The sequence below is a fragment of the Dendrobium catenatum genome, unplaced genomic scaffold (assembly GCF_001605985.2).
Source record: "Dendrobium catenatum unplaced genomic scaffold, ASM160598v2 fragScaff_scaffold_1342, whole genome shotgun sequence".
NCBI classification, from domain to species: Eukaryota; Viridiplantae; Streptophyta; class Magnoliopsida; order Asparagales; family Orchidaceae; genus Dendrobium; species Dendrobium catenatum.
The window spans coordinates 182,528-204,976 of record NW_021319804.1 but is presented as its reverse complement, the minus strand read 5'-3'; the positions used below and the strand labels follow the sequence as shown (position 1 = coordinate 204,976).

The 22,449-nt window shown below is 33.9% G+C and overlaps 1 protein-coding gene across 2 annotated transcripts in view; it reads left to right on the top strand.

The window, feature by feature from the left end:
• Positions 1-22,449, top strand: part of LOC110105765 (kelch domain-containing protein 4) — a 59,673-nt gene that overhangs the window by 999 nt on the left and 36,225 nt on the right. The window contains exons 3-7 of one of the 2 annotated variants that reach the window (XM_020835393.2): positions 3,674-3,729; positions 4,287-4,419; positions 4,510-4,556; positions 9,672-9,758; positions 14,359-14,420. In XM_020835393.2, the coding sequence (XP_020691052.1) occupies positions 3,700-3,729; positions 4,287-4,419; positions 4,510-4,556; positions 9,672-9,758; positions 14,359-14,420 (359 nt within the window). In that variant the 5' untranslated portion in view covers positions 3,674-3,699. The remainder of the gene's footprint in view (positions 1-3,673; positions 3,730-4,286; positions 4,420-4,509; positions 4,557-9,671; positions 9,759-14,358; positions 14,421-22,449) is intronic. The other variant, XM_020835391.2, reaches the window with a different exon arrangement.

Sequence of the window (22,449 nt, the reverse complement as noted above, 5' to 3'; positions counted from 1 at the left end):
TTAACTTTGTTCTACCCTTGTTTAGTTCCTGATCCTTCACACTAGTTCTATCTACTTACATTATTGGTGCTTTTTTTGTTCTATGTTGTACAGACTACGACCACTTAAGTCTAGTTTTGTCCATCTTATTATCAATTAGTATTTGCACTGCCAACATCATCATAATTGTACTTATCTTGATTAATTTTGATCAACAATTATGCTACTGTCATATGTTTGATAATATAATTGTTATTCATGTTACCCCTCATATTTTTACCACACACACATGATAAAATTCTTATTTCTACCACATTGAACCTGGTTGTTAGTGATTTGCTTGTTTCTCTACACTCAAATATATGTTATATAAATTTTTTAATTATAATTATAAAATTTACCTTTAATTATTAATTATATTTCCTTATTAATTAGTAATCTTAATGAACTTATCCATTTTTAAGACCCAATATTAGCTCTATAAACTTGTCTTTAGCTATATTCAATTCTTTTTTATTGTAAAACTTTTGCACCTAAACATATCTCTGTTTAATGCAACTTTCTTTCCAAATTACTTTATTATTGATTTCATGTCCTAAAATTTTTTTTATCATGCATCTAGTCATTTCATTATCAATTCTAATCATATTTCTTTTCAAAATTTCTTGTATTATTTAACTTTATGTTTCTTTAGAAGATGTCTCCCTCATGGAAACTGCCATATGAATAATATATTATGATAGCTCAGACTGGCTATCTTTATATCTATAATGCATTGTCACTTCTCCTCAAAGAGGTATGCAGTGTCCGACACATATTGGACACGACATGCGTCCAACACGCCTCCGACATGTACCAGACACGCTGAAGACGTGTCTGATAAAAAATATTAAAAATAAATTATACACGCGTGTCCCACACTCATGTCTTAAGTATTTTTTGAATTTTTTAAAATATAAAATTTTATATTTAAATTTTTATTTATGAACAAATAAAAATTATATTTTTAACTCTCTTCACAACCCCAAGTCAATTGTCTGTACTCAATATTCCAACATTTTCATTTTCATTTCTCTCAGTCGAATTACAACTACTATTTCACAACAACAACTAATGACAACTCAACATCAACGTACAACACCATCACAATATTTACTTTTCAAAATCATCTCAAAACCGAAGTCTAATGCCAACAAATACTACACCCACAATTACACACCCACTCTATGTTGACATATTTTCTTTGTCTAATGTCATCTCAACATCGAGTCATCGACGACCGACTTTGTCTCGGTATCGACGTCCGATGCTCGAATCTCGACAGGATTGCTATCTTCCCTTCTCTTTTAATGCCTAACACATGACATCAACACCACTCTCACATCCTAATATTAATCATTTTAAACATAAATACTATTGAAATGACTTCTTATTTCTCAATTATTCTTAATATTAAGCTTATTCACTTTTTATACATTTTTTTCAAAATATAATACTGTTTCTAACCCGTATTCGTATCTTATATTTTCAATAATTGATGTGTCCCGTATCCGTGTCTGTATGCCCGTGTCTGTTCATCATAGCTTTATATGCATCTCCACATATGACAAAATTGTCATTTAAAAATATCATCTATTATGTTACCTCACTTTGGCTGATCTTTATAATCATTTCCACATCCAATGAAAAAAAAAAAAGAAAAAGAAAAAGAAAAAAAAAAAAGTTGCTCTTTAAATATATTTGTATTGTAATTGAATTCATTTGGCATTGTACTTTTAATTCTAGTAATTGTTGTATTATGCATATATTTAATAATTACATTATATCATTGAGACACAACATCTCTTCTTATTATTTATCGAAATACTTGTGGTATTTGTTCATATTCCTTTTGAAGATCAAAAACTAAATGAAGAAAAAAATTTTCCTTCTATGTTTTCTCATTAATCGCCTTAACACTTTAGATTTTCCTGGCATATGATTTAATTGATTTGATGATATTTATTACTGATGTGGTTTACGTTATCATTCCATTCCTCCAATTTGTCTCTTATCTGTCAAAATTTTAATAGGTATATCATTTAGACCTAAAATTTTACTTTTATGTATCTTCTTTAATTTTAACTGAGCTAAATTTTAGGATCATTTTACAATATACTTTAAAATTATGCTCATCTTATTTTCTAATGAATTTTTTTCTTCAAAATTCGTTTAATAAATACCCAAATATCTAATTCTTCTTCCTTTGACGTCTTTTTATTGTCTAAGGTCCTATTCTGTTAACTTTCAAGTTTCAATATGTCTATCTTGATTAAAGTTTTTAGATCTTTTTGCTTCTACCTTATTTAGTTTGTATTCAATCTTCTATTCTTCTTTTGTACTTAACCAACTGTACAAATCATCAAAGCCATATATATTTAAATTTTCTAGTTACTTAATTTAAGAAATCTTTTAGCTTCCTTGTATTTCTCATAAGATTTTATTTTTTGCTATTCTTCATGAGCAAAAAAAAAAACAAAAATCTTTAATAACGTTTTTGTGCTTCCCCTCTCTACGACCAAATCTCCTTACACAGGTATGATCTATTTTATGTTCTTCTAAAATTTTTATGACAATTTCTTAGTGCAAGCAGTTATTTTTTCCCTCATCAAATTTCATTCACTTTTAATAATTTCTTTCCTTTTAACTTCCAACATCTTATTCTTAGAAAATTCTTTATTTGGATTAGTTTCTTTGTTTTTTTTTTATTATACCTCCTTACCTACTGATATATGGTAGTGCAAAGCACATAAATTGCTTAACTAAGTTGGTAATGCTTCAAGGATTAATTTATTTTTTCGGGATTATGCTATGAATGGAAACCAATTCTAATTGTTAACTTATCATATATCCTCAAACTTGCCATAAAATATGAAGATACCGAGGTCCTTGGTTTCTTGTATAGTTTTAGCTTTACAGTTTGGAATAGTCATAAAAACCTGTTCAATAAACTGGGTTTTTCTTTTATGATAAGGAATAAAGCATAAAAATCTTTTTTTTTTAAAGCATAAAAATCTTGAAGAGAGGAATTCATCATGAAACAGAACATAATTTTGGACTTCATTTGCATTTCTGTTCATGTCATTCATGCTCATTTGCTCGCATTCTTTATACATTATAACCAACTTTTCGTGCATTTTAGGAAAAAAGTTTAGTTAGGGTTAGAAAGAATGTTATATTTCCATTTAGGCGGAGGGTTTGGTTTTGTCTGATTATGCATGCATGTTGAAACTAAATTATTTCTATGACAACTGTTTTTAGCATTCAAATACGTAACTATTTGATTAAATGTTAGCTTTTTTTCTTATTATTTCCATTAAAAAATGCATTAGCTATTCCTGCAATTACACATGCAAACTTGAATGCATACCTTTCAAACTTAACAAAATGGATGTGAATGTTGTCTCATAAGACTTGGCTTTTCCTAGTTTGAATATATATATATATATATATATTTCAAATTGAAGCATTTTCAGTGCTAGATTTATTGCTACATAGACGAACTTTTTTATGCATCTGATATAAAAGTGATTAGTATAATTTGACAACTTATGCTTCAATTTAAATCATGTAAAGGACTTCTTTTTCTTCACTTCAATGTGTGTCTGTGCTTTACTTTGAGTTCACTTTAATGTAAAATCATTACGTTGTGAAGGGAGACTGTACAAAGGACAAAGTACTATGGAGCTATTTGATTCACTGACATCAGGGGTATGTAATGTTTTGGATGTCAGCTTTTTGGTTTAGTGACATTTTAAATAAAAAAATTGTAAATGAAATTTAATTAGCAATTTGATGACATCTAGATGTCGCTTAAATTTGTTGAAATGTAGATGTCTGGCTATTTGATGGTTAAAATTTACAATAAAAGGAAATATCAAAATCACCATTAATCATTCTAGATAACATTACATTATTCAAGATAATTTCGAACCAAATGCATTGCATTTAAACAATAACATTGTCATTTACTTGATAATATTATCTATTTGACATTGCTAGTATATTTTAGATAACATTGAACCGAACATCCTATCTATGCTAATTGTTGCTTTCTTAATGATAATTTATGAATTATTTTCTTCTTTATAATCTTTGATGAGCCATATAAATTACAAGTGATCCTCATTTTTTATCCTTATATGAGTAGATGTGTTTTCATAGTTATTTATATATTTGTTTGTGCTTGTTTGTATATTTCATGGGCTTAAACTATGACCAATCTTGAAATTTCTACCTAATGTTGGTTGGTTGAGCTTTTGTTGCAGACTTTTGTTTATGGTGATCTATATCGCTATGATGTAGAGAAAAATGAGTGGAAATTAATATCAAGCCCAAACAGCCCCCCTCCTCGTAGTGCTCATCAGGCAATTGCTTGGAAAAATAATATTTATATATTTGGTAAATTAATCTCATCCTAAATTTTGAAATTGAGGAAAAAGTGGAAGCACTTTAATCCATTTGATTGCTCTGATTATTTTTCCCCATTAGGTGGTGAGTTCACCTCTCCGAATCAAGAACGGTTCCATCATTACAAGGTAAATCATTGCAATATATTTTTCTTCCTATATATATATTTATTTATTTATATTTAGACTAGAAATGAGAATTATGCTGATTTCTTGGCGTTTGAGTTTCTTTCTTAGTTTGGTATAAATATCTTCCTCCCTTGGATTGCATTTGACAAGGTTGTCATTAAAACACATGAGGCACATAATAGGATTTTTTTGCTTTGAATGATGTGATGCATGCAAAACATCTGCTTTGTTTAACTAAAGCACACGTCTCATAAAAGATTACATATATCATAATATTTAACGACCATTATTAGAGCAACTTTATGAAATGATAAATGGTATTTTAAGTTAAATATTAGTAAGGGAATCTATTACCAACTAGTAATTAATAGACAGAATGTGGTGTGATGAGTAGCAAATGATGCTAAGCCATCATTGAGGAGGCCTTTTTTATTAGGAAGTAGCAGAGAGGCGCATTTTGCAAGGACAATGAAGCGCATGCTTCACAACGTTAACTACGCTTTATGGTGTATGTCACTCTGCAGAATAATGCGCAGCCTTACTGCTCAATCCTGCGCTTTACTTAAAGGGTACAACTTTTGTGCTATTAGAAACATGGTAGATAATAAAACATATTCATTGAAATTTTATCAATTTCTTATCTAAGTTACTGGTACTTTTCAGAAGTTGGTGTTTATCCTGTCTCATATTTTATCATGTATTATCTTTTAAATGCTAAGGAAGGCAAAAGATGTACGTATAAGTTAACCAAGCAAAAAGATATGAGAAGTATAGATTTAGTTCAAGTGAAGTGCATTAAAGATGAAAACAAAAAAAAAATATTTTTCTTAGGAGAGGATATTTAACATAGATGGATGAGATATTTCGATAAACATTTTAATAAAGGTTGTAAGAATACGATTGACTTTAGTGACCTTAGCACCCTAAATGCAAATAGAGATTTCTATTTTTATCATCATATTAAAAATAGATACTCTTAATAAAATACAATAGAGAAAAATGATTCATGTAGCTGACCCCATGTAGTGGTGGGATAAAGGCTTGATGATGATGATGTTGTTGTTGTTGTATCGTTGTATTAGTAAAATCAAAGTTGGAAAGGTTTTGAAGAAAATGAGGTGTGGAAAAGCATTAGGGCCTGATGATATTTCAATAGAAGCATGAAAATGCGTAGAAGATCAAGAAATTTTTTTTGGCTCAGTAGACTTTTAAATATTATTTTGAAGGCTAAAAATATACTAGATGAGTTGAGGAGTATGTTGATCTCTATTTTTAATAAAAAAGGTGATGCACAAGAGTGTGTGAATTATAAAAGATTAAGTTAATATGTCATATATTAAAATTGTGACAGAGAGTAATTGAGCATAGGTTACAATGTAATATTAATGTTTCTCAAAATTTGTTTGGATTCATGCCGAATAGGTCTAGTATGGAAGCTGTATGTTTGTTGAGAGGTTTGATGGAGAAGTATAGAGAAGTAAGAAGAATCTACATTTGATATTTATTGATTTAGAGAAATCATATAATAAAGTTTTAAGAGAGTTGCTCTAGAGAGTTTTAGAAAAAAAGAGTTAATAATACTTATATTCAAGTTATGAAGGATATGTATATAGTAATTGTTGCTTGTGTTCAAACACAACATGATTTGACCAATTATTTTCTTATTTTAGTTGGATTACATCAAGCATTAACTTTAGGCCCATATCTTTTTGCTTTAGTCACATATGTTCTTTTTAGACATTTGCAAGAGGATGTACCTTGGAGTACGCTTTTTTGATGATATTCTTTTTGTTGATAAGACTAGAGATGGAGTTGATGTAAATCTTGAATTATGGAGATCAACCTTAGAGTCTTAAAGATTTTTTGCTTGAGTAGATTTAAAATCGAATGCATGGAGTATAATCTTAGTAGTAATAGATCTAATGGTAGGATTGTGACATTGGGCGATTAATTCATTAAAAAGAGTGCACCCTTTAGATATCTCGGATATACTGTTCAAAGCGATGGTGAAATAGATGAGGATATGATTTGTAAAATTCAAGTTGAATGATTGAAGTGAAGGAATGCATCTGGCCTATTGTGTGATAGAAAAGTACCCCTCAAACTTTAAGGGAAAGTTTTATAAGATGGTGGTGAGACTTGCAATGCTTTATGACGCAGAATGTTGGCCGTGAAAAGAGAAGCATAAAATTAAGTTTAGTGTTGCAGAGATAAGGATACTCAGGTAGATGGATGGCTTCACACTTAAGAGACAGAATGTGAAATGAGTATATATACATGAAAAGGTTGGAGTAGCTCTAGTGGCAACGAAGATCAGAGAGGCACCTTAGATTGTTTGGTCATATAAAATGTTGGCCTTTTGATGACCCTGTTAGTAGTGTAGATGTATTAGATCCAACCTATGTTAAGAAAGGTTGCGGTAGACCTAAAAAGATTTGATTAGAAAATATTAAAAATAACTTATTTTTATTAGATTTAAATGAGAATTTGACTTTTAATTTGACACAATAGAGAATAAAAGATTCAGGTAGCTGAACCAAGTAGTGAAATAAATGTTTGTTGTTGTTTTATCTTTTATATTCCATACTTTTTATTGGTATCACACTTACATTGCTCCCTTTTTAACCCATAGTTACTCCTTGCTTGTTTTTCTTTTAAGATTTTGTAGTCTCTCTTCTTTTTCGGATGTTTTTATAGACCTCAATTTTTTTATTTTATATTGGCCTAACTGATATTTGACGCTTAATTCATTGGATCGCATAATATTGTAGTGTCATCTTCTAAGTGCGTTATTCTTAATACCTGAGCATAAGTAGTGTTGTGTGGCCTGTCTGGGGCCAGGATAATTTCCCATGTAATGCACTATGCCTATGAAAGCTTTGTACCAAAGATTGTGAGCATGTTCAATGGTTGCAAACAAAGGCCTCGTTTGGTTGGGCTATTAATGTTGTAAAAGTTTGTTTTAAAATAGTTGTGGAGAAAATGGAGTTCTAGAAAAAAAACTATTTGAAAAATCGAGTTAAGTACATAATGCTATTTGGTTAAATTGCTTTTTGTCTTCTTATTCAAATTAAAAAGCAAATATTAACTGTTTTGTTGAGTTATCAACTCTAATGCTTTGACTATAAATGACTAAATTGTTCATATATCTAAATTTACTATAAATTTTTTAAGTATTTAAAAAAAGAAGAAGAAATTGTTAAGATTTAAAAATTGTTATTTATAGTATCAGAACTTATAAGATAAAACTTAATATAGGTACATTAAAAATAAATGTATTACTTAATAATTATAATTAATATTTTCTTATTTTTAAGTGTACCCATTCTATTTTATTCAGTTCAGGGTGATTCAAACTGTTAAATGTTAACAATTAAGCATTAGGAAAGTTGTCCTCAAACGATAGAAGTTTTGTAGTCAATCAATTTCTACAAAATACAATGACCTATTAGAAGTTTAAAATTTATTACAACCAAAGGTTGAAATTGACGGAATAAATTCAAAGAAGAAACTTGTTAACATTGCAATAGGCAAGATGACATCTATTGTGTAGAAGTGAAGAAATTCTGAAGAAGTTACGGTGCTGACGTAGGAGCTGAAAGGAACATCGCAGACGTATTGTTCACTTATGTGGAAGGGAGTTGCGAACAAGATTGCTTCATCCTTGTTGATTAAGGATGGTGAGGTGACAAAGACGTTTTAGGCACGTTCCAAATCTTATAGAAACACATGTAGATGTTATTTGCCGCTGGGTTGAAGCGACGGGGCAATGAAGTTGCTGCTGCGGAAGTGTGCTATTAACTGATGATGTTTTGAGATTTGAAAAATTAACTTAGGGAATCTAACTTAGTTGGTTCCATTTGAGTTTGACGATCAAAATCGGTCCGGATCCAGTTTCTATTTTTCTGGGTCCAGTTTTATCTTATCTAATTCCATATGAAGTAATTTACTACTGATCATCAATCCCTGAGTTATGCTTATTGAACAAATAGGAACATGGCGCGATGTTTTTTTGATGTTTCGCTGTGCATCTCGTGTCCACACTGTTAAAGTTCGTGTGACTCCGTTCATTGATGTCTACCATAATAAGATTCAGGTTTCTTATAACTGTGATCTGTGTTTTAGACTTCAAATCAAACACCATGATTCTTCTACTACCTTAGGTGTGTACTAAAAATGAAATTAGAGTCCAATATATAAATTAAAACCAACAATATATGGAGTATTTTGGTCGCCGTCTTGTACAAGAATTTTGATGATCATCTTCTGGTGTTATTCTGATTTGTTAAATTAGCATGATATGAGCTTTTTAGGACTTGTTGACATGTACAGAAAATTGACTTGGCACTTCCCTTAAGAATTTCCTAGGCAAATAGCAACGGTACAAAGAATGCTATCACAACATTATGTTTCTATTGAGGTAGAAGAGAGAAGTATTCTACTCAGAATAGGGATAACCTACTATGCAAGTTCATTATCAATGATTTTAGTGCCATGGAGGCGGTGGACATGTAGTGTGGGGCTTTTCGTAGCTCATTTATTGCTTAAATCAAAATTGAGATATGTCGGAATTTTTGAAAAAAGAAGTAAATCAAAATCAATACCAAATGAAGCATTGGAAGGGTTCCATGCATCCAAATTCCCATTACAAAGATAACTTTTAATGATGCAGCACCAGTACTTCTTTGTATTTTGTTAATATCTGTTTGAGTAATGGAAGATGGTCGTGGTCTTTCTTTTCATTATATCTGCTCTTCTTTTCTTGTAATCCTTCGTACAAACATTACACACTCATTGTAAAATGTTATCTTGAGGATTGTTCTTTCTACACACGTTCATGATGCATTTGTTTCCTTTTTAATCAAGCGTACATATCTCCAAAATATTTAGGGTTTGGTTGTGAATCTTACAGCTTGCTGTGTTTCATAGGGTATTCTCCATAACAATACGAAAGTAACGTTTGTAGGCCTCATTACATATAAATGCTTGTCAAATTTCATCTTGTCAGTGATGCCATAAGCTACATTATGACTCCAGCTGGGTAATGCTTACTGAAAAAAAATCTACTTAACAGTAATAGGATTATTTTCTCATACAATGCTTTTTTCTCTGCAGGATTTTTGGATGTTGGATTTGAAAACAAATCAGTGGGAACAACTACTTTTAAAAGGTTGTCCGACTGCAAGATCAGGCCATAGAATGGTAATTTACTTAAACAGAGGAAAAATTATTCTAATGGATTAGTTTTGCATTTTAATAATTATGAATGGCTGTAATTCTAATCCCCTTCTCTTTAGTGAATGAAATGCTCGGATATAAGGAGACTTGGTATTAGTAGAATAAAAATTAAGTGCATATGCAGTGGCTGTACAATTGATAATTATCAAACAGTATTATTGGAGAATAAATTGATATATATATATATGATATGAGAAAATGATTAAAATAGTCCTTTGACTCTTTATGAAAGACCAAAATGATCCCCAATTATATTAAATGATCATTTTGGTCTCTTAGCTCTTTAAATTAGAACCAAAATAGTCCCACCATGGGACTATTTTGGTTACTTTTTAAGCACTTGAGCGATCAAAATGGTCCTTTAATATAATTTCGGATCGTTTTGATCTTTCATGAAGAGTTAAGGGACCTTTTTGATACTTTTCCCTATATGATATGTATAATTATCTTGATCTTTTATATAAAATATTTGATATATATATCATTATGTGACTTGAAGAATTAGATGGTTAAAATGGAGAATTGGCACTCAAGGTATTGTGTGAGAAGAGAATATTATAGAGACTTAAAATAAGATATTTTATAAAACTATAAATAGGCGAGATATCTTGTATGGATCTGAGCATTAGAACATTAGACAGTACAAAAATTACTGATAGCCAAATTTAACGTGATGAAAATGAGAATTTTAAGATATGTTTGTGGCAAAATTATGAAGGATAAGTTGTGAAATGGTTATATTAGACGGATGGTGACAAGTTGATTGGGTGATTTTAGCATGTACAACAGATGGTAGAAGTTGTGCTAATAAACCAAGCAAATAAAATTACCCCGGAAGGGTTAGGATGGAAAATAGATATGTTATACAAAAAGATTTGTATGTTATTCCATGCAATCTTTTATTATGAATGAATGGAGAATTGGAATTCATAAATCCGTAAATTGAATGTTTGGGACAATTTTGATGTTGAAGCAGATGCATGACACTTAGAAATGTTTAGCTAAGTATGTAATTTATCAACAATTTCTTGTAATCTTAAATAAGAACTTCATATACATTATTAGGTTAATAGTTGAAAGTTCAATTTTATCATGAGGGCAACCGATATTTTTCATTTTCTTAGAAAATGAGGTTTATAATATCTAATTGAAATTTAAACCATATGATGGTGCATAAATAATAATAATAATTATTTTTTGATTATCTTTTTCTTCCAAGGCATCATTTTGGGTGGTAATTTTTTCCCATGTCTCTTAAGGGCTTTAAAAATGTTTTCCCAACTCTATCATATTTCAGTGATTCCATGCAGATTTTTTTAAAAACATTTTGAATATTTAATTAGACACTGCAATGAGATTTTGCTCTTTTGTGAGACCTTACAATTTTTGTTTGAGATTTCTCATAGTTATAGACCCTTTTAATTAATTATCTCTCTTAATAAGAAAATAAAACTTTCGATTAATGTTAATCTAAAGGCTCTATGATGCATTATTTTAGTTACAATAATTTCAATTAGGGTGAAAAAGTTGTATTTCTCTTGGTTTAGAGTAGATAAGAGGTCTATTTAGTCAACGTAGATGTTTAACCCAAACTGGTTGCAATTTCTTATCAGTAATTATTAGCTATTTCGTTCAAAAGGGACCTTATATACATGTGGGAGGACTCGCCACATTGGTTAATCTAAAGTCAACCTTGTGGGAGGACTCGCCATATTAGCTATTTCGTTCAAAAGGGACTCAATGCCTTATTTAGTACACATTATGGCTCATAATTTATATGCCTAGCCCTTAGAGAATATCTAGGCTTGAACTATAAGCCTAATATAAATGCAGCTATCGCAATTAGGCTAATCACCTGATTAGAAGTCAAGATCTACCCTCAGTAGTGTGAGTTTTTTTTAGTTTGATCAGATGAATATACGTGATATGTCATTTATGTTTTTAATCAAACTTAAAGTTGTCATCCTTGGTGTATTAGTGCAAAGGATCGATGAGCACCTTGAGCACGAAACGGTTGATTTTTGCTTGAGCTTTTGGCTTATATATATCTTTGATTTTCTATGCGGGGCTAGATTTAGATGAATTTTTTTTTTTTGCAATGATTATGCCCATCATATGGAAAAAGCTTGAAATATTTTTGTTAGAGTTTAAGAGGGCATTTTTATGACGAGTATCCCTCCAATTTTGAAATGCTACAATGGATGCCATTATCGAGGAGAAGGCTTTGGGTGTTTGTCATGATATTAAGTGCAACCCCTCCAGTTATGATATTCAATAATTGATCCAATCATTGTGGTTGAGGTTGCCTTGAAGTGGGTATAGGATCTCTTGGATTAGTATATATTTTATTTCTCAATCTGGGGTAGCTATTTGCAATCACATTCAATTGAAGGAAATGCATATTTGCTTTTATTTTTATATGAAGATTATTATGTTACAAGCCTTGTAAAATTTGCTTTTTTATTCATAGAGGATTGGGCTCAAAGTGGGACTTGAGGAAAGTCAAATGATCGGTACTTACGACCCTACTTACCCTACATGCAAATTGCAAGGTGTTTCACTTGCACATTAACTTTAGTTCTTGTATTGTGATGATTGTCATTGGGGGTCATCTTTAGTCTATTTGTTTTCTTATAGAGTATCAAGCCCATAAAAATTATTTTTTGTTTTCCCGACCTTTCTGCCATTTTTTTATATTTTCTAGGAAATTTTGGAGAGATTGACTTGATTGCCTAGATTTGATATTCAAGTTTAGATATGTTGGCATGCAAATCGAGATGATAAAGGCTTGCATTAATTGACATTAGTTTTCTCCACATTGTTCTTTTATTTGCAAGTTTTAATTTTCTCTTTTCTGTTTTTAGTGACTATTTAATATTTGCCTTGTTATTTGAAGCTAACCATAGAACTTTGCTTTCATTGCTTTGTCAACTACTAGCAATAATGACAGTACGAGTCTTTGGTTAGATAAATAAACTTGAATGGGGGAGTCCCAAGATCAAGAGGTCTTGCATTTTTCATGTGTTGTGGACTAATGCCAATTTTATTTTTATGATGTCAACTATTTTACTCATTTGAAGAGGATTATGAGATGATCAAGTCTTGAAACAAAGCTTGCAACCTTGATAATGGAGAAGCCTAAGGATTTGGGCTTATAATTTTGCCTTATTGATAGGGTGACCCATGATTTTTTTTTTTTTATGTTTGAATGAATTGTCACCATGAAAGAACTTGAAGGCTTTTTTGTGTGCATTATAATGTATTTTGGATTTTTGGCAAACCTCTGGTTGAATTATCAATCCTCAGGACACTATAAAAAAGGTCAGAAGGGAGGCTTTAGTTATTCTTTGGCAATTTGGACAACTGATAAATGCAAATCCTATCAACTATTCTTGTATGCGGAAGATCATATGGGGGATTCTGACATCTATACCCAAAAGTAATGATGCTTTATTGAAGATTGTCAAGGATTGCTTAAATTCTGATTTTTCAAAATGTTTTGATGTCTAACACAGTTGATCAACATTTTAATTGTTCTTCACCAGAACCATCATCAGTTGGGTTCTTATAGAATTGTGAATCACAATTCTTTTTTTTCTTGATTCATGCAGATATGATTATTGAAGTCCTAAAGTTCCATTAGTTTTTTTAGAACCTAAAATGCAAACTAAAGCTTTGAAGGTCTGAATTCATAACATGGGCATATGATTTTAATTGAAAACTGTAAATTGCTAAATAGGTTATGGATTTTAAGAATTAACTTGCATTATTATGTCTCATACTTAATTTTGAGAACCTAACGTGTGCTACTTATAAGATTTTGGACCAAATCCTCTTTTTAAATCTAAAAAGAGGGCCAACTCTTAAAAAGCATCTACGTGCGTTCGTTCACACAATTGGTTTAATATCATATCTCCTTTGTTTACGTAACCATTCACAGGAATTAATGCATTCTAATGCAAGTTTGTTAGTTGAGAAGATTAAAAACATGCATTTAGTGTATTTAATTTGCTTGGCTACATAGTGTCAATGAGCAGAAGCAACCTTGATATGAAAGTATATGTACTCCTACAAATAGAGGTGATTTTTTTGACTTTGCTCTTTATTATTCTAAATGGACAACTTTGAATATCTTAAAGATATATGGTTGGGAAGAGTCTGAATTCGTTCACTTATGGTGTCTTTATTTGTCGAGGCAGATAATATGAAAACCCATATTACATGTCAGTGAACTTCTAAAGCATCTTACAGAAGAAATACTGCTAAAGCCTTCCATACTCTTCGTTTGAAGTGACAGTTACTATTGAGTGCTGCATAATATCTTGGATAATTGTATATAGTTTATATTTGTATTTCTTAAGTTCCATACCAAGAACATGCCAATGAGGATCAGTGGCACAATGGCATGAAATAGCACTGCGCCATTTCTCTGCCAAAACATGCATTTGACTGCTCGATAAAATGATATACTTATTTTCCTATTTAACATTTTGTTTGTGCATGTTAGGCAGTGAGCTCAATTTCTGTAGCAAATCTCACTTCGAGTTTTTTTTTTTCTTTTCAGGTAATTTACAAGCATAAAATAATCATTTTTGGTGGTTTTTATGACACATTAAGAGAAGTAAGGTTGTCCAGCTTACTAACCTTCTAAGTTCTTAGTACCTTCTCTTCTTTTCTTCTTCATGTGCGGGCTTGTTTCTCTTTTTGAGTAACATTCTTTGTTCCACTTACTAAGCTAGTCATTTCTAATGCAGTGCCTTCTTATATATAAGAAAGCCATGCAATATACATTATTGTCTCCACCATTTTGACAAACTGCACAACCATCATGCGTGGTTTAAATTTGTTCATCTAATAATGCTATGGTACTTCTTTCATGACTTATATTTAAAATCATCAGATTGCAGAGATGGACGAGTTGCTTTATAAGTTTGTATCCCATGGTTATGTAGCCATTGTGGAGGTCTGTGTTGTTTAGTAATTTTTGTCATTTTTTTCGAGTATATCAGTTTGTGAAATGCTAGGTTTTGAAAATCAAAGGAGATAAAAATCATTAACAAAAGATTTCTAGCGTTTGACTCCAGTGCTACTTGGACATAATAGAGTTTCTCTTGGGCACTGGTGCTGGATAAAATACAGGTTTTCACTGATGGGTTTTATGGATGCTGTTGAGGGAGCTCTTGTCTACAGAATGTGTGCACAAACAGTTTACTCCCATCTTTGACTGTTGGTAGGAATATTAGTTGTTGATTTGCAACTACTAATAGCATAACGTTCAGGTTGAATTATTGCTTGAACTCATTATGATGGACCCAACTGGATTTCTATGTTTGTCTCAAATTTTATTACTATTTTTGTTTTGTGTTGTTTTGGATGAGTGACCTAAGAGATTGTCTTGTTAACATGATCTAACAATGAAGTAATTTGCTTCACATTTTTTTCAGTAAAATTTTGAGAACTATGATGGCTCCAAATCATTTGAGAAGATATTCAAATGATTTTTTGATTAATCTAAAGAATACGTATGGTCAATTATGATGAGAATTTGTTTTGTATGCATTGAGGAAAAGGCATGTGTTAAAGTTATGTTGAATGACCTATATGATGGAGCATCGACGTTAGAAGTAGTTATAGTGTGTCCATGGAAGTACTAATTGTGATAGTTTACGTTAAGGATCAATATTAAGTTGTATCTTTGTTTTTTTTTAAGGTGTTGCAAAGGATATTCAATGTTAAGTATCTTCATGTATGCTTTTTTTTCATATTATAATTTTAATTGGTGATATCATTGTTGAAGATCGTAAAAATTTGAAGCAATGAAAAAAATATTTAGAAGATAATACTTTGGTGTGATAATTTAAGTATCTTGGATATATTATATAAAAGAGTGAGGATATAATTTCTAAGTCAATATTTTATAGTTAAAATAAAGAAATATCTTGAGATTATTATGAATACGAAAATATCAGGGAGAATTTCTAATTCAATTTGACTATAAAGCTTGCTAAAATCGGAGTTTGGATGGTCATGAATTTATTTGGAAGTTTCCAATTTTGATGTAGGCAAGCTTTGGGCTACTTGCTGCCTCTTGGTTTGGGCCTTTGCTGCTCTCGGGTTGGGCTTTGGCTGCACTGGTTTTGAGCTAAAAAATTGGGATCTTCTTGGTTCTAGCTCATAAATGTTTGAGCTGATGTTTTAGCTCATTATGTGGAGTTAAATCCTTGCCTCTTACCCTTCTTGTGTCTCTTCGGTTCCTTCTTTGTGCTGTTCCCATGAAACCTGCTGGGTGCTTGTGTGGGCTCTTCGGTTTCTCCCCATGGATGCTTTCCCGTGGCCTCTTCTTTCCGTTTTCTGTGTTGGCTCTTTGGGTCCCTCCCTGGCTGTGTTTCCCGTGGCTTCCCTTCCTGTTTCCTGTGCAGATTTTGGGGGCTGTTTTGTGGTGTCTATTGCCTTTCCTCTTCCCTTTAGCTGATTGGTTTGATTGGGAATTTTAGGTGGCTGTTTGGCTGCCCTTTTCTTCTATTTATAGGAGATGTTTTGTATGTTTAAAGGAGGTTTTGGAGAGATGCTATGTGCTAATTTTTGGAAAGAAACCAAAGGGTTTTCTTTTATAGCTTGCGAGCTATGTATCCCCTTCCCCTCTTCTAGGAAAGCTTGCGAGCTTCTCCTTCATTTCGTCTCGGCTTCTAATCTACTTCTTCTATCCGCAAGTTCGATGCCACTTGTACCTTTCTTCCAAAGCAAATGAAAAGCAAGTTTATGTGTTTAAGGTGTATTTATTTTAAAAGTTTGTAAGCGTCGTTTGTAAGTCTTTATCCTATAAAAAGTTATAATTTGTCTATTTTGTCGTATTTTGTTTAGTTTTGAGTATTTTATGTAATTTTATATATCCTAGGAAGCGTGTTCTTTTGCTTGCAAAAATTTGAGGCTTTTCCCAAATTTTTGCTTGCATCAATTTGTTATCAGAGCAGGTTTGAGTAGTGAGTCTTGGTGAGTCATATCAGTTGTTGTGTGAGTCTTGTTATCAAATGATTTAAATTTTGTTGAGTCTTATTTTAGAAAAAATGAAAAAAAGATAAAAGCAGTGATCCAATGGTGGATGAAAATCAATCCAAAGATATCGAAGAAATTATTTCAATAGACAGATGGGTTCCGACAGAAGGTGATTCGACAGATCCCCTGCAGAATGATCTATACAAACTTCAGTTGTGGTTGCATATGAGTATGGAAAATAATTTGAAGAAATGGAAGTGTCTGTAAGAATAATTCAAGCGAGAACGAGACATGGTCTTGAAAAGGTATGCGGCAAAAATCAAGACCTTGAGGCACCTTCTTTACCTCCTTAGAAGAAATCAAAAGACAACTCATCGGGAGATGAATTCTTTCAACCGAAGGAGAATTGATGTAGGCAAGTTTTGGGCTTCTTGCTGCCTCTTGGTTTTGGGCCTTGGCTGCTCTAGGGTTGGGCTTTGGCTGCACTGGTTTTGAGCTAAAAAATTGGTATATTCTTGGTTCTAGCTCATAAATGTTTGAGCTGATGTTTGAGCTCATTATGGGAGTTAAATCCTTGCCTCTTACCCTTCTTGTGTCTCTTCGATTCCTTCTTTGTGCTGTTCCCGTGAAACCTGCTGGGTGCTTGTGTGGGCTCTTCGGTTTCTCCCCTGGTTGCTTTCTCATGACATCTCCTTTCCGTTTTATGTGTTGGCTCTTCAGGTCCCTCCCTGGCTGTGTTTCAAGTGGCTTCCCTTCCTTTTTCCTGTGCATATTTTGGGGGCTATTTTGTGGTGTCTATTGCCCTTCCTCTTCCCCTTAGCTGATTGGTTTGGTTGGGAATTTTAGGTGGCTGTTTGGCTGCCCTTTTCTTCTATTTATAGGAGATGTTTTGTATGTTTAAAGGAGGTTTTGGAGAGATGCTATGTGCGCTGATTTTTGGAAAGAAACCTAAGGGTTTTCTTTTATAGCTTGCGAGCTATGTATCCCCTTCCCCTCTTCTAGGAAAACCTGCGAGCTTCTCCTTTATTTCATCTCAGCTTCTATTCTACTTCTTCTATTCGCAAGTTCGATGCCACTTGTACCTTTCTTCTCAAAGAGAACGAAAAGCTAGCTTAGGTGTTTAAGGTGTCTTTATTTTAAAAGTTTGTAAGCGCTGTTTGTAAGAGTCTTTATCCTATAAAAGTTATAATTTGTCTTTTTGTTGACCTGCTGTACCGAGAAAAAAAAAAGAAATAAAAAATCAAATACCTCACCTGCTTTGGCATCCCACGTTGCACGACGTACGCACCCCTCGCATGTCGCTCGCACGATCGACGTCGCATCCGCCACGACTCTGCACGATGAGCTCGCATCGTTAAATGGCCATGAAAAGGAGGCCTTCGGCCTCATTCAGGATCCCGATCTCTCTCGCCCCTTCTCCTCCTTCGTTGTTGTTCGGCTTCGTGATTTCGCAGAAGGTGTAGAGACTGCAGACGTCGCTGCTTCGGCTTCGTTCATGGCTATCCAATATCGCTTATGCAACGACTTTACCTCCCTTGAGGACCGGGAGTCAAAAAACCTTGATCAGGAGCAACGATCGGGGCTCGCTTGCTAAGGAGGATCGGAAATCACGACAGTTTGATTGGAAGCAATCGCGGGAGCCGCTCACTGTGAAGTAGCTTTCTCCCCTTCGTGCTGCCTCTCCGACCCCTCTGATGCTGTTCGACTTCGCTCCTCCATTGACTCACCCTTCTAGTCGGATCGGAAGCAGTGCGAACCGACTCCTGCGCCCGACATTCTCATATCTTCGGTCCACATAGAGAAAGGAAGAGAGAGAGAGAGAGAGAGAGTAATAATAATAATAATAATAATAATAATAATAATAATGTTCATTATCATTATTATTATTATTATTATTATTATTGTCATTATTTTTAAAAAAATGTGTTGCTTTGATTTTTATGCCCTCTCTTACCTCGACATGCGTGTCAGGCCGGCAAACCACCGATGCACGCCTTTATTGAGTGTGTTAGGAGGAAACCTGGTGCGACACCTACGACGAGGTAAGTGAGCGACCCCTCGGCCCCCAAAATCCTGTCCTCGGTGTGTTCGACGAGCCGGCAAATCACCTATGCACGCCTTTATTGAGCGTGCTAGGAGGGAACCTGGTGCGACGCACACGACGAGGCTAGGTAAGACTGGTGCACGCTTTTCTTAGCATGGCCGGGACAACTCTTAAGTACCCGCACACGACTCTGTACCTACGGAGAAACAACTGCTCTTTTCTTGTAACATATACAGAAGACCCATGCACGCCTTTCTTGGCGTGGTGGGACAAATACTTTACACAACCGCGGTGTCCTCGGAAGAGGGCACCTACCATGCACGCCTTTATTGTGCGTGGTGGGAAAGGCCCAGTTTTCCATAGTTTTTTCCTAAACAGGGGAGACGCCGGGAGGTTGCCGAAATTTTGGGTGAAATATTACTACACGAACCTATTTTGAACTCAAAAAGAACAAAAGATGGACTCCAATGAACAATGACTTGTGGACTTTTGAACTTAATTGAACACGAGCAGGGGACCTGAACAAAAACCTAAATGATTTCTAAAGTTCAAATTCAAATAAAATAAAATCAAACTTGAACCAAAATTCAAATCATTTGAACATGAAAATGAGCTTGCAAAGATTTCATAAATTGTGGACATAGCACTTGAACTTGTAAACATTTGACTCAAATCCAAATGAAATTGAATATGCAATTGAACTCAATGAAACTACAAGAGCTTGAACCCAAGGAGTTTGGGCTTGACACTAAATGAATTGGATTTAGACCTAAACGAATACAAAAGAGTTCAAATGAACTTGATTTTGCTTGTAATCAAATGAAAAGATTTATGTGGAACCATTATGCACGTTGCAAACAACATTTGGAGGCAAGGGGTCTGCAATTATAACCAGTCTACAAGCAGTGTAATCCAGTCACAAACATAGGCACAAAAATTCTCCAAGGAGTTTTACAAACCATATGCAAGATGACTCATTTTCTATTGAAAGTGAAAATCAAGTGATCATCAAAAAAGAGCAAGGAGGATATGTAACTCGATTGCAACTAAACACTTGGACATGCAAGTCATACATGAATAATAGGGATAGATGTATGGCACCTACATCGTTCTTAGCAAGCAATAACGTACCGAACAAAATATTCTTGAACAATATCAAGAAGTATGCAATGAGATATTCATGAAAGGCACAAGAAAATGCAATCAAACATGAAAGCAACAGAGTTACTATACACTCAGTGCCGATATACAAACAACCATGAGCTCTTGTAAGAAGGATATTGCAATATCCTCGTGACCAAAATCAAGATACAAGCAAATACGCTACAAGACCTAAAGGCATACAAATAAAGAATGTACTGGACTCTTACAACAGTCTCTACGAGAGCGGGTGCATCGTACCTGCAAAAATGAAACGCATGGGTGTCCCTCCTACATGTAATATTGGAACCTCCAACACAAACAACAAACGCCTGTTGATTGAAGAAGGCAATACTGGAGACCAATAATGGAGGACTCGCCCCTACAAGCAAGAGAAAATACATCAAAACTACCCACCTGAGATTGGTGAAAGGTGGATATGATGTAGAAATAATGATTCTTCTACAAACACTCCCAGGAGGTCGTAGTGGATACAACGGTTCCCTACAAATGAATGTTTGTGGATAACAACAATGGATATATTGTAGGTACAACGAACCACTGTAGGCACAAGTACAAATGTCACCTACGACAGCGGTGATTGAGATTTGCGAGTATATCGGGTACGAGGACAACTCGATATATGAAAAGGACACACCATGGCAGAATGGAAGAGATGTTGAACAAATTAGAATTAAATTTCATGGTGTTCCAAAATTTATTCTTGGTCTCCACAACATCGAAAATAACAAGCCTACTGCATTGGTGATCTTGGAAGTTCTTTTCAAGGCAGTGGCCATGAGCTTCAAAGAAGACTTCCCTGGTGAATGAGAAAAGGGGAGTCAACATCAAGATGATGAGATGTCTCGTGACATCAAGATAATACTGCCACCGGATCCGCAACATTCGTATTAGCGGACAAAATGTGTGTATAAGCTCTTAAATGAAAAGTTATGTGGATCCACATGACAGTTATCTGCACGACTAAAATATTTCAAAATACCCTTACACGTGCATTATATTTGTATACACATAGGTACACTAAAGGGGTAAATACAATCATGACTTGCATGGGCCCCGACGAGCGTGTTATTGGTACACGTGACGCCTAAGGATGCTGCGCGGGTCGATAAGTGAATTCAAATTTGAACTCGATCCTTCTATACAGATCAATAGGAGTCGACAGGGTTCGAACCTTCAAACAAAATGCACGGTTGTGGTGACCGGTGTATTTGTTTTAATACATTCATATTAGGTCTTCAAGACCTATAATCAAGAGAATTCACTGACAAGGGCATAAAGCCTACTAAACCCGTTCCTCCTAAGCAGGTAAATAGGAGTAGACAGGGGTTCGAACCGTCGGATAAATTTGCAGTCACGAAGTTAACCAAAATATTTATTTTGTACATTCATATTAGGCGTTCAAGGCCTTTAACAAAGAAAATTCACAAATAAATGCATGAAGCCTACGAAACCCAATTCTCCTAAGCAGGTAAATAGGAGTAGACAGGGTTCAAATCATTGGATAAATATGCGGTCACGAAGTTAACCAAAATATTTATTTTATATATTCATATTAGGCCTTCAAGGCTTTTAACAAAAGAAATTCAATCAACAAAGGGCACAAAGCCTATGAAACTCGATCCCCTATCAGCGAGTTGATAGGGTCGACAAGGTTCAAACCACAAATGAAAGTGACCCCAAACACCTTGATGCTGGCCGTGTCAAAGGCAGATCTCAACCGGAGGGGTCCATTTAATCCAAAGCTCCACCCAAATACTCCAGAAATTCAAAATCATACCAAAATTCCAGATGTTTAAAAATAAAATCAAACCATTAAATAACTTAAAGCAAAATTCATCCATCCTCCACAATAGTTTGTCGAGGTGGACAAATTAAAATTTACTTCAGCTCACAAATAGCTAAATGCCTAGTCAAAAATATCACTAGGATCAATTCCAAAATAATCTCCTGCCAATAAGGACGTGGTACGTGTCATCTGACCAGCGGTTTGCCGCCTAATGTCACTGTAGGATAAACAGTTATGACCCGGGGCCCTCTGAACCGAGTGGTTTTGCCGCCAAATGGCACTATGAAATATCGGTTATGGCTAGTGCCAATACGCTCCTTAATGACATCAATTCCTTGAGATATGAATCAGTAGGATATAATCGATAGGGCACAAAGCTCTTTGTTAGCTAAGGTGGATTCAAATTTGTCCCCTTAGACAAATATCCAACCCAGGTCTACAAGGTCCCCTTGGACGAAGCAACCCATGGCTGCCGACAAGTATCCTTCTGTCAGGTTGGGTCGACTACCTCCTCTAACTAAGTAGACCAGGGACCACGATGGCCCGGGACGACGGAACCTTAGGATCTTGATCGGGTCTATCATCCATTCCCCCACCATCCGCTTTAAGTGCAAGATGGTGAAATTTCTAATTTTAAATATCAAACCATTTCAACCCAAACATCCAAA